We start from the raw sequence: 12,913 nt of genomic DNA, 5'->3' as shown, positions 1-12,913 counted from the left end.
CATCTGCAAATCTGATGGGTAATAATAGTCAACCATATAGATCTTGGCTTTTCCTGAATAGAGATTTTTAATTTGGAGATAGTGGGCAGAGCTCGACGACTGAATCTCAACGAGAAAGATAACTCTTCGTATAGGGAACGGAGCTCTAGCCGCTCCCGAAGTACCCAAACGAGTTCCCGAACTCGAACGAGAAGGAGCAATCTTAATTACGCAAAGCAGGGTCGGGGACCTACAGAAGCTTCTCCGCCAGATGAAGCTCCCCTTTGTTTTTGTTGTTGTCGTTGCTCGCACACTCTTGGAGCCTGCAGATTGCTCGTGCCTGCCTGCCTGCCTGTGTCCAAATTTGGCCATCTCCGACGCAGTCCTGGAAGCCTCAGGGCTGTGGTGCGCCTCTCGTGCCGGACACTTTCCGTGACGGGAGCTTTGGACGGTTTTTGCAGGTTTCGTTTTTCTCTTTTGGCGCTGTGTGGAGGATTTTCGTAGCCGCATTTTGTTCTCCCTCGTTCCGTGGTTGCGTGGTTCCGTTGAGAGTGGGAGCTGGTGGTTTTGATGTTCGGAGAACGTTTCTTATGAGCATTTCTTATTAGTAGATCAAATTATGAGAATTTGAAACTGAGCGTTGTTTCTTTTACTTGGTGAATTAAGGTTCCAGCTGAGAACTCGGTAGTTCGTTTTGTCTCTGAGATAATTCTCACGCGTAGAAAATTGTGCGATCGTGTTGATTTTCTGTAACAGAGAGCGGAGCTTGAAGACCTCTTGTGGTTGGAGCCTGGGACGCCTTGCTTGTGTCTCCTTCGACACTAGATTCTGGAACGGGATCTCTGCGTCTCGAGGCCACATTGCCTTAGGGTTCAATGTCCTGGAGGGGCGGCAATTTGATGATCCAATTAGTTAGATTCACATTACCTGTACAGCATTTGCAGAAAACTTGCTTCTATAAGAGTAGACACAAATGAAGATTTTTGTTCAGGAGGTGTAGTGTATATAAAATTGGAGACATCTCGAAAGGCACTTTTCTTGGCATTGGTCCATGATACTTCAAGGCCTCTTGTGTTGTGCACTTGTATGATTAAGATATTGAACGGCAACTGTTATAGATTCTGGTAAACAAACATCAGGCAGTAGATATTGTAAGGTGAAAATGTGGACGGATAAGAGTGGGATACCTATTGAGCGGTTTTCGTATCTTCTTTTGGAGGATGGGGACCACTACATCCAAGATTGGATTGCCTCCTGTAGGCCTGGATTGGTCGGGCCTGGTGCACAGAAGGTACGCTTCAGGTTAACGTTTCTTCAGTGACGTGCTTGTACGAGTGTCTAACTCCATGAATTCACGAAGGCAGTTCTGGCTCTCTAGTTTCATTACTATTCAGCACATGTTAATGAGAATGAGCATTTGAGTAACGCCGAGACCTAATTTTGGTGACATGAAACCCATGGTTTTTATTTTTAATTCGTAATTCATTTCCGTTACAGCCCTCTCAGCAAAGAAGGTTGAAGGGTCGCCTACGATTATGCGCACGAGCTATATTTTTTGAGCCTGAGTACATCAAGGCTCCTATACTCATGTTTCCTTTTTCGAAAATAAAAAAGATTGAGCAGCTCGTAGAGCCCTCCCCGACTGTTTCTACTCCAGCTAGCAAATTTAGGAGTCGACAGGAAGGGTTTGCAGTGAGCACGAGCATGCTCGTAAAAATGAAAGAGAATGGGATTGATGCTCCGTACGTGATCGAAAAGAAGGACAGTATCTGGTGGATCACGATGGAGTTCTCACCTGTTCAACAGGTGCATTAAATTTTCTGTAACCAGTCGTTGCGGGTTCTCAATCCATTACAAGGGGTGTGGGGACATTCCATTGCGCTCATATGGTGAAGTGGATTAACGCTGATCCAAGTGAGCTTGTGCATTCCATTTTGCAGTTTTTGCATCAGGCGCAGTCCTTGTTATCCATAAATGCACTACCCTTTGATGAAAGGGATATGATACTACAAAATGCAGCTGCACGAAGAGAGGCCCAGGCACATTTTGACCAAAGTCGCCTTGTGTATTTTAGCGAGTACGTCTTACTCGACCTTCCAGCTGCTCAGGTATGATTTTCACCTAGTTTCTTGTTGTTTTCCGTGAACCCATCTGGATTACTTCTTATCATGGTTGAATTCTGCTGAAAACACCTGTTTACGTTAATAAGAGTAGTCATCTCTGACCAAGGTATGCAGTGTATTTATTGTTTAACTTACTTTTGAATGGTTCATGATTTCCACCTTGTCTTGTGTTTGAATTCGTACCATTTAAAAAATACAGAAAGATACACGGTTTATTTGTCTGATTTTCGTGCTCACAGCAAGCTTCTTCTCTGATGCTTCTGGCGTTTTGAGTTTTCGGCAGGTTACTCCATTGGTTCGAGAACCAGGTCGATTAGTGTTGACACAATCCCGAATCTACTTCCAGGTATACGTTAAAATTGTTTGGATTATACAAAGATGTAGGAGCTTGTAATGGCGATACTATGCTCAAATTCAGATTTCTTTTTTCAAGGAACTAGTCAAAATTTCATCTTAAATGATAATACTGCGATGGTTGGAGTTCACATGAATTCATTAAAATACAGCATTTGTCTGTCAGCATGCTCCAGAATTTTACATTATTTCACTATTTTGTCTGCAGCCACTGCATAATCTAAACAATGATAATCCAGTACGATCACAGCCTTACAGCGAAATTATAGCTGTAGCACGTCGGCGGCATTCGCTACGACCTATTGGAATGGAAATATTTTTCAAGGCTAATCTTGTGTCAGGGGCTGCGTCCAGTGGTGGAGTTGCCGAGGGTGCAAGTGCATTTTTCACCTTTCGTGATCTTAAACTACGTGAGCAGGTTGTATCCAAGCTGTTCGAACAGCTAGGGGTAAACATCTAACCTCAATCCTGCATGATCATGTGTTTTGTAAAGAGGAATAGTGAGAATGGGCATATTTTTCATCTACAGTTGTTTATCTGATGAATCGTTGCAGAGCATCTGCTGCTTGCCATGCCGTTATAAGATGCATTGTCACTAGTGATTGCACTTCTAAAGTTTTTGGGTAGACTAGTTTTAGTGTGTTATTACTTTGGGTTCCCTGTTCATCCACTTATTGACTTCGTTTTGAGGGATGATGCAGCCGATGTACTTAATATCGATGCGTATGAAATGTCTCTCAATGGCTTAATAAATCTGAATGTATGCATGATGCACACCTCAAAACAGTGGGTCCAGTAAGAGAAGCAAGATATTACTTACACTGAAAAACGGATGCTGAGCAGGATATTGAATGGTTGAGCTGATTGATCGGTGCTAACAGGGTCAATCAGGTGCTGCTGCCGCTGCAGGATCACTCCTTGAAGCCGACAGCTACTGGCTCAACAGAATTACTGCAGCCTGGCAGGTTTGAGCCTTTTGTTTTTCTCTTGCCTGGTCTTTTCTGCTGCTCTACTTCTGCTGCAAGGCCATAATTAGTGAACTTGGTCAAACAGCTTACGCATAGCACTTGTGTCTTTTCTTTTTCTTTTTCTTTTTTTTTACTATTTTTTTATCTAACTAAGAATAGAACATTTACTCAACTGGAGATTTCTTTTGTGTCTTAGTCCTTCATATATCGTGTTTGTTGATTATATAGTTTCCTCATAGGATTTTCCTTAAACCCTCGATTTGTCAAAAAGTGAGCGGCAGCAATAGATTCACTGCTTTTACTACTTTGTAGTTTCTGTTGAAGACAAAGATTTGAATGCACTAGATTTTCTATTCTTAAATCTCAAAATATCTGATGACGTGAACATGTTTTCGCCAGGCAAGGCTTGTTTCAAACTACGATTACTTAATGTATCTCAATTTAGCAGCTGGACGTAGCTTCTGTGATCTTACGCAATGGCCTATCATGCCATGGGTGTTATGCGACTACAAAAGCTCAAAACTGGATCTCACAGATCCAAGTGTTTATCGTGACTTGTCTAAGGTCATTTATCTTACCTGGTCTTGGATATTTAAGACTATCTGTTGCTTATAAGCCCGTTTGTTTTCTAGTATACGCAGACATTGCAGTATACGGTCACTGCTCTTATCCTAATGATTATGTAATGACAGCCTATTGGAGCTCTTAACCCTACACGTCTCGAAGTTTTTTGGGAACGCCTTTCAGAGGTATGCTTTTTAGAAGAACTGCGCCGCTTCCCGTGCTTTAGGTCGATCTGGCCATAGTGTCGTATGAATGAAATCATTGTAGAGTTACTCTGAAACTTATGATCTCATTATGATGTAGGAATGCTTTATTTTCATAGAAGATCATACTTACTTGGCCATGAATGATTTGAATAATTAACGTTAATGTAGATGCCGGAGGGAGACAATTCAAGTTCCCCGTTTCTATATGGAACTCATTATTCGACCCCTGGGTAAGCTGTTATTTTATGATAACTTCGACATATTGGGTGTTTATGTAAGTTATTGGGCGAAGAAGTTAGTTTCTTTCGGCATGCTGAGGCAAGGCTGTTGACTTATCATGGCAGGTATGTTCTTTACTGGCTTGTTCGAGGTGCTCCAGCTCACATGCTTCGCCTTCAGGTACTTTCCTTAGCGATAGCATCGTCAAATATATCCGAATGTTAATACAGGGTGTAATACTTTGAAGATTGTGTATCCAACTGTGAAGAAGCATTAGTGACGGAACACGCATTTCCATTACTAAGTATTCTAAGGTTCAGGGTTTGAAGATGTACTTCAAAGCCTTAATCGTAATCAACTCGAGAAGGAATATGCTTGGTTTGTGCGAATGATGAGACGACAGTAATGTGTCATGGAAAAACCCATTTCCTGTGTACAACATGGCAAGGTGCTATGTGTTCAAGCAGTGAGAACTTTTTGGTAACGCAACGATTTGCAAATGGGAATTTTACTGTTGTGTTACTGATTTGGAAACGATGGATGACAGAATGGCAAGTTTGATGCTCCCGATCGTCTTTTCGTGAGCGTCGCAGATGCTTGGGAAAGTGTACTCAACAATCCAGCTGACTTGAAGGAACTGATTCCTGAATTTTATTGTCCCCCTTCTGACTTCCTAGTAAAGAGGTATGTGAACGAAGTTCTCTACTAAGAAATTAATGCTGTTATTTATTCCTGTTTCTTTGTTATTTTTCAGTTCAACAAAATGATTGAATGGGATCTCTTCATATCAATAACAGTAACTTGCGCGTTTGATTGCAAATATTTGAGATTCTGATCAAATATCGATTTGATACTGCAGAGAAGGTTTGAACTTGGGTGTCCGTCAGAATGAAGAGCCCGTGGGTGATGTTAAGTTGCCCCCTTGGTAAAATTTTCTACCTTCACCTATAAAGTAGGCGTAAGTTGCAAGCTTCTGTTCATGTGAACGCATTCCACTTGCGAGGGTTTCTTGGTACTCAAATAAGCAAAGTGTAGATTTTTGGGTAAATCAATTGCTGGCTTTCGGAGCGTACATTGAGGTGATTCCGTTTCAGGGCAAATGGTCCCGAGGATTTCATTTCTAAGAATCGGCAAGCTTTGGAGAGTCAGCACGTATCGATGCGACTACATTTCTGGATAGATCTGATTTTCGGACACAAACAACGAGGAGAGGTCTGAAAGTTTAACCCATCTTTTTTTTTTTTGGTGCGAACTTAATAGCTTTTCTAGAAGTCTTAGTTCTGCGCTTCTGTTGCTTTACATCAATTGCTCTGTTTCTCCACATCAGGTTGCTTCCAACACTGAGACATTTCGTTATGATATAAATCTGCTCCATCTATATCTTTACCTTGTTTACAAATTAGGAACCATACTGATGATCAGATTTAACTTGTTTGCAGGCTGCTTTGTCTGCAAACAACCTGTACCATCCTTTAACGTATGAAGGAGCAGTTGATCTGGATAGCATTGACAATCCAGTTGAGCGCGCAGGCTTTGAAGCTCAGGTATCATCTGTTACTCATGTTTTCTGGTTCCTCAATTATGTAAATGGTGCACCATATGCTGTTGCACATCATATACGTCAAGAGTTTTGTTGTTGAAGTGAACAATATGGACGATTTTCTACCTGAACAGATCAACGAGTTTGGCCAAGCACCGCGGCAGCTCTTCACGAGTCCTCATCCTCCCAGGTTACTGAAAAGAATGACCACGGTCATGGACAATGACACACTTTCGGACTACAGCACAAAATTAGAAGGCTTTCGTGGACTTAGCATGGAGTTCGTGTCGCGTATCATGGCTCTTGCCTCCTCTCCACGAAAGATCCCTGCTACAGTAACCCCTCTTACTCCAACTTCTTCTGTCAAATTTCAGATTATCTCAGACGAGGTTACGTCCAAAGATTCACCTCAGACGCCATTTAGACGTACTAGAAAAATGAGAGCTGGAACACCCATCCCAGCCGGAACCTTGAAAAATGCAGCACAATTTATGTCAAGTGACAGTGATAAAGAAGACAGTCCTCTGGGTAAAAACCATGATGACGAGTATCCAGACAGCGCTTGGAGAAAACCTGAGGGTATTTCGGATTGGCGCACTGAATCAGCAGTTTCATCTCCAGGTTTAGACTTCGCTGAATTCAACAATCCATTTGATGTCGTTAAAAATGTAGTACTTCACTTGCCAAACACAAAACGCCAGAATATCGTCGAGACTAGAGTTGCTCAGGAGAGTGACAACTTGGAAGATAGGGAAATAGGAGAGCGTGATTCAGAAGCGGGTGTGGCTCCTCATAATATAGAAGATTTCCATAAAACAATGGCATGGCATTCCATGTTTCGCCAGAGACTTTCTGAGCCTCAACGTCTACATCTGCACCGGGGCCCTGTAAATGGATGCGTGCTCTCAGAAGAAAATGCTGCGGGAACTGTAACCATGTACTCGGTGGACAGGGACGGCTTCATAAAGGTGGTTTGCACTGACTTCTATGTGCCTTCAAAGGTTGCCTCCAAATGATGCACATAATTTATAGGATACTCTGTCATTGTTTGATACCTTTATGTCTACAAGTAGCATATTTGTCTTCTATTTGACCAATACTCTACACAAGATATCTTTGCTGTCTGTTTGTTTCCGCTGTCTTACACCAAAATTAGTGTTGTGTATGATGACAGGTATATTCAATCTCAGAGGGCTTCCAGATTCGAGCAACGAAGCTTGGAACTTTACCACTCTCATGCCTAACTCTAGCAAAGAGCTCAGATGCTTATCCGGCCAGTATGTCCTCACATATTTCTTTCACTAGTACAGAATGGATAATTGAGGGATACATTAGCGAATTTCTATTTGCCGTTCGTTTCGCACTGGACCTGAAATTAGTAGACACTGCTATTTAAAATGGAAGCTTTGTGAAAGAGAATCTTGATTATCACTAAATTTAAGTCAACAGATGAATATGCAAGTGGAATAGAATCTGACTGAATCAGGCATGTACTGATGAGCCTAGTTAGTATTGCTGATTCGGGCATGTTCAGCCTTACGGCTACACGTTTGGCTTCAGACATTTATTCTTAACAGAGCATCAATAAGGATCTTGTTAAATGAAATGGAATATATCTTTGAATACTGAATGTCATGAAAAATCAACATTATACTTTGGTTGTTGCAGATCGTATTAGCTGGGTCCTATGATGATTGCGTCTATGTATATTCGGTAGACTATGGACGAGCTCTTAGCAAGGTAAATCATCTCAATCTTGCATCAGGATGAAGTGCAATTAGTAAGGTAGTTTTTGTGCATCTCTCATGCGGTTCATTAAGAGGGCTATTTTCTTTTCTGTAATAAAATGAATAATCTTGTACAGAATTATAGTGACAGTAAAAACAATTATGTTCTAAAACAAAGCGTTAATTTTGTTCTTTTTTTTTCATCGATCCACGTCTGACTGAATCCTGCTTTGACTACATGCTGCAGTAGGTCAATCGTACGCTTATTTCGCCTTGCAGGAATGCATGAATGAGTAGGGAAGAATGATTTTATTGAAGCTGATAATCAGATATTTTGTGTTTTGACAGATGAGAGTGCATGACGAGGCTGTGTCATGTGTGCGTATGGTAACCAGCAGCAGCGAGCGAATGCTGACTGCCTCATGGGATTCTACTGTGAAACTCTGGGGCATAGGCGAAGCACGAGAGAGTTGGGCTACGGCAACTGCAGGTGATAGTTTCTATGAAACTCAAATAGAAGTTCGTTTCCTCTGGAGTTTTGGAGTTGAGTTACAATAATTTTTAATAACTTTGTGATTCGTGAAGCTGCAATTTCTACAAAACCATTTAATTTAAACAAATGCTCACTTTGGATAAACTTGTTTTCAAGACCGATGTTGCCCGAGATTTCGAACCTTCTCTTCTTGGAGTTACAGCTTTAGTGGATATACCTGCTTATGTTGAAGTTTATAGTGTTGTGAATAATTGTGTGTGATTAACGTCATTCTGCTCTTGCATCACAAACTACCTTCATCACTGACGCTTTGTTTTTTTTTTTTTTTTTTTTTTTTGCAGCAACACCGGAGGCTGAATTTTTGGAGCATGACAGTGCAGTGTGGTGTCTCGATGCCCAGCCCGAAGGAAGCTTAGCAGTTTCTGGAGCTAAAAATGGTATGATGTCATCTGGTATTGATACGATGTTTTACAAAATTGCTGAAAATCAAGATTCCAAGCTGTTGTTGACATGAATTATTCTGTTCTTGAAAGACACATTTTCCAGATTTGGAAGAGTCAAAATAATAAGAATGTCATTGGCTGGCTCCGGCCGGTTTATCCGTTCTGTTTTCTTGTCCTAAAGATTGAAAGTGCATACTTCATTTATGCCTTGCAAGTATATTTTATTCGCTAGCTCGTTTAGATCAACAAGATTATTACCTGCATTTTGGAAGTTATTTTTCGTACTCGTACTTTTACCGTCTCCATTTTATTCCCTTTAACCTAACCCTTAAGCATGATGGGTTCAGTAACGGGAGATTAATTTGACGCGTGGTGTGGGATGGTCTGGCGTGGCCAACTCGACATCAAAATTCCCATTTAAGCTATAATTGAACTTGAAATTGCAGGCACTATTCTTGCTTGGGACTTGAGGAATCCAAGATCGTCTGTTTGGCATCGCAGCTGTAGTGGGTCGGCCACAGGATTGCGTCTGTCTAATGATAGCAATCAAGTAGTCGTGGCATCCACCGATGGTTCATTACGTGTTCTTGAGGTATGAAATCCAAATCTTGAAGTATGAAACAAAATAAATGGACCAAAACAATCTGAACCTTTTGCAGGAAAAACAGTCAATTTTAGAGGGACAACTATTGTATAAAATCATTTCGTACCATCCACTTGACTGCGCCGAGTGAACATAAAGTTTTCACTACTTTATTAATGTTTACTGTGCAAGTGCACTGCATTGAAGTTAAATGGAATGGGAACGGGATTGTGTGATATCGATTGTGCAAGCTTAACGGCAGTGGTGTTGAATCAGACAAGGCAGTCGGGTGCTGTGCTAGCTACTAAAGATTGCGGGAGCTCCTTGCGGTGCTGTGAGATTGCAGGAGATCTGATCATCGCTGGAAGGTTATCCATTTTAAAATTTCTCTTCTCGACTTACAACTTTCCTGTGTCAATTGTGTACTAAGTGATTTTGACAAGCAATTTTAGATTCTCATATGGGTCTTATGTTCTTGCAGTGCGGATGGATCTTTGTTTTTCTGGCCACATATCTTTCCTTCCAATGGTAGCATGTCGAAGGAAACGGAGTTGGCTACTGAGTTCTTGGACTATTCCCCTTTACAAGACCATTCAGACTCAATCAACTGCTTGTCTTTGGCCTGTCATACAAATGGACTTGGTGCTAGCTTTGCAACTGCATCCAAGGATTGCAGCATCAATATTTATAGCGTTGGAGAAAGATGACGGGAAAAGTTGCCGATTTGTAATTTCACCCTAACTGGTCCACTTTTGTATACAAGTCAAATGATAATCTGGTCGACATTCGCGACAATAGTTATGAGTGAGCATTTTGGCATCGAATAACCGTGTCGAAATAATGAGCAGCTATGCATTCTTTCACTTGCTTTGTGAAAGATTAGTCACATTGACCAGGAAACTTATGCAGCGAAACATTGCTTGGGCAACGCTAATACCAGTCCCTGGGAGCAGACGTCTCCACTCAGATCTGGCCTTTCCTGAAATCTTCTCTCCGGTTCGGTGCGCATACGAGATTTCTTCTCCAGTAACAAGACCATCAGGTTTTTGTAACATGTGCCTAATCTGCACCAATACGTATTACAAAATAAGCTCATCCATGTGCTACAATTGTAGCATTATTATTCAGTAAGAGTGCTCTTGCATTTCTTACATCAATTGACCCTGACGGTGACAACTTGCAAGGCTGGCCAATTGAAGCACTGCAAGATTCTTCGACCTATCGTTGTCACGATGAGTGTAGATAACGACGATTGATCTCTGATTGTTTACTATATTTGAAAACTCAATAGAAATTTCTAGAATATTTGCGGTTTGATGAGAATTATCAACGTGTCATGTAAGTTTTACAACACACTTTTCACGAAAAACTTATATGAAGTCTGCGCTTGTATCAAAATTGTGAATGAATTCGTCTTCAAATAAATTGAGTAGTTGGACGTTAATGGTGGGTTGAAAGACAGCATGGATTTTTTCTTTCTTGATTTTTCTTTATATTCTTTTCAGGATGAATGTGATTAGTGTTAAGGAAAGAATATACATGAAAAAATATGAATGTTAGTTTTGGTGTATTTGTATTGGTTGGCAAGAAAAAGCAATAGTGGTTGACATTCATGTTGTGAGTTATGTAAAAAAAATATATCTTACTATTATCAAATTATTCATCCCTATGCTTTTGCATGTGATAACATTTGAATAAAAATGCTTTGGCATCCATTTTTTGCATGAGAGAATGAATGTCATTATGTTGTATAAAAAATCCTATTCTTTCTATATTGGTAAAGGCTTGTTGCAATTTTTGTATGACTAGTAAACATGGGCACTAGATTGTATTGGATCTAGATTGAAATATGACCAATTATGAAGTTGTATAACTATAAATGATTCTATGAAAATTGCTTCTTTGAGACTTGATAGAACATGTATAGATACTAAGTTTTTGACTTTAATTGATATTGAAATTGAAGATTACAATAAAATTTTGTAATTTCAAAGGCAACTTGATAGAACATGTATAGATACTAAGTTTTTGACTTTAATTGATATTGAAATTGAAGATTTAATTGATAATAAAATTTTGTGATTTCATAGGCAAAAAATAAATTAAAATAAAATAAACAAAGATGTATTTGTTTTTCAACTACAAATGTAATTTTTGTGAAGTATGGTTTTTAAACATCAACTCATAAGTGTTCTAAAAAGAAAAAATACATTCATAGGTAGTTGTAGCTTTTCTTCTCTTTTTTTTAAAGTTAAATAGTGAACTGATTGTTACAAGTTAAAATTGTTATACAATCATAAATAAATATTATATTTATGATTGCAACATTTAATTACAATATTATTTATTTATATTATGATTATTTAAATTTTAATAATAAAATAAATAAATAAATAAATAAATAAATCTGAACGTGAATAGACGCTTACCTTCAATAAACCAAATTCTAAAAGAACAGATTAACAATGAGACTGTACTTCCCAGAAAATATATGATGAACAAGATTACTGCAGCAGAAAGGCAAGTTTACTGAAAGCGCTGCAGAGTAGTCGGCTGCGATGATGGAACACTTTCTAACTGCGTCTGCTGGAGAGCCACCATTGGAAGCTCCTCTTGCAAGGTCTTCACGCAGGATTAAAAAGAAACCGAAAGTAAATTGGTGTCGGTGCACATGTCATCACTTACTTCATTTTCAGATTGGTGAACTGGTCGCTGGAAGCAAAGTGATGGCGTCGAAGGGGGTGCCAATATTCATGGATCCATTATTGTGACAACACAACCGTCAAGTTTACAGCATTACATCTCCTCCTGCATTCTAACTGTTTTCTTTTTTTGCTTATTTCTCATGAAATCTTAGCTAATAAATAATTCGTAGTCTTGCGGAAGACTTGGGAAAAAAGAACACGATACATCAAAATTTTGGACAGATCATCCTAGAAGCTGTGCTAAACATTCATTGATGACGACCACTCGCAACGCAAATACGAAGCCGACCGTTCGTGCAACTTTCTCTTCCCAATGAATGCACGCAGTGAGGATTCCAACTGTAAGTTTAATAAGCAGAGGCGATGCGAAAGACGCAAGAACCTAGCAGGAGCTTCGATCCCGCACGGTGAGCTTAAATGCATCCATCAAGAGGTTTCGCGACACAACGATTCCCATGATTCCTAGGCCTAGACAGCCAATATCTATCCCATCACTTTCCGTCTCAAATGCCCTGTCTCAGTACCTCCTCCCACACCTCTCTGTGAAATCTGAACAATGCGCCACTGATTCCTAACCATATCTTATTAAAAATTCTTCTACGCTGGTTCAAGTTTAAGCCTCTGCCTGTTCACTAAGAGACGCCGATCAGGCCACCGACAGCGAGAAACAGGAAGAGCAAATGAGACTGTGGAGCTCGGGTTCCGGCGAGCTGTGGAAGTTGAGGCCTCGCTCTCCCTTGTCAGAGGTGCGAGACTAAGTTCCCAATAGAGAACACATGGGAACTTATAGAACGACCGTGCTAGTGTAACTTACCAGATTGGGAACGCAGGGGAATGTTGGTACCATATATGAATATGTGTATTTTATTATTTTATAATAAAATAAATGAAGGACACACACTTATCTTGCTAATTTTATTTTTATTTTTATCATTCGGTAAATTAAGTATGTACATTAAACTATCATTTTAATATGGAACAAAGTTTTATGCTTGTAATAATAGAATGT

General features: G+C 39.9%; 1 protein-coding gene across 2 annotated transcripts; it reads left to right on the top strand.

The window, feature by feature from the left end:
* The first annotated feature begins 237 nt into the window (after positions 1 to 237).
* LOC112276817 (uncharacterized) lies at positions 238 to 10,578 on the top strand. Of its 2 annotated transcripts, XM_024508544.3 has the most exons (23): positions 238 to 440; positions 736 to 1,270; positions 1,477 to 1,785; positions 1,920 to 2,087; positions 2,386 to 2,448; positions 2,665 to 2,904; positions 3,338 to 3,421; positions 3,824 to 3,988; positions 4,117 to 4,173; positions 4,363 to 4,424; positions 4,539 to 4,593; positions 4,961 to 5,097; positions 5,273 to 5,338; positions 5,508 to 5,625; positions 5,853 to 5,957; positions 6,088 to 6,921; positions 7,128 to 7,226; positions 7,622 to 7,693; positions 8,029 to 8,170; positions 8,515 to 8,610; positions 9,063 to 9,208; positions 9,476 to 9,567; positions 9,681 to 10,578. In XM_024508544.3, exons 2-23 carry the CDS (start codon positions 1,142 to 1,144, stop codon positions 9,904 to 9,906), a joined length of 3,465 nt encoding a protein of 1,154 aa, XP_024364312.1. In that variant the 5' UTR covers positions 238 to 440; positions 736 to 1,141; the 3' UTR covers positions 9,907 to 10,578. The 2 variants fall into 2 exon arrangements, with proteins under 2 accessions (XP_024364312.1, XP_073387205.1); XM_073531104.2 differs by lacking the exon at positions 7,128 to 7,226.
* Positions 10,579 to 12,913: the final 2,335 nt, after the last annotated feature.

This window comes from Physcomitrium patens, chromosome 24, assembly GCF_059467195.1.
Source record: "Physcomitrium patens ecotype Gransden chromosome 24, ASM5946719v1, whole genome shotgun sequence".
Lineage (NCBI taxonomy): Eukaryota > Viridiplantae > Streptophyta > Bryopsida > Funariales > Funariaceae > Physcomitrium > Physcomitrium patens.
Note: the sequence above shows the minus strand (reverse complement) of the source record. Positions and strands in the feature narration are given on the sequence as shown.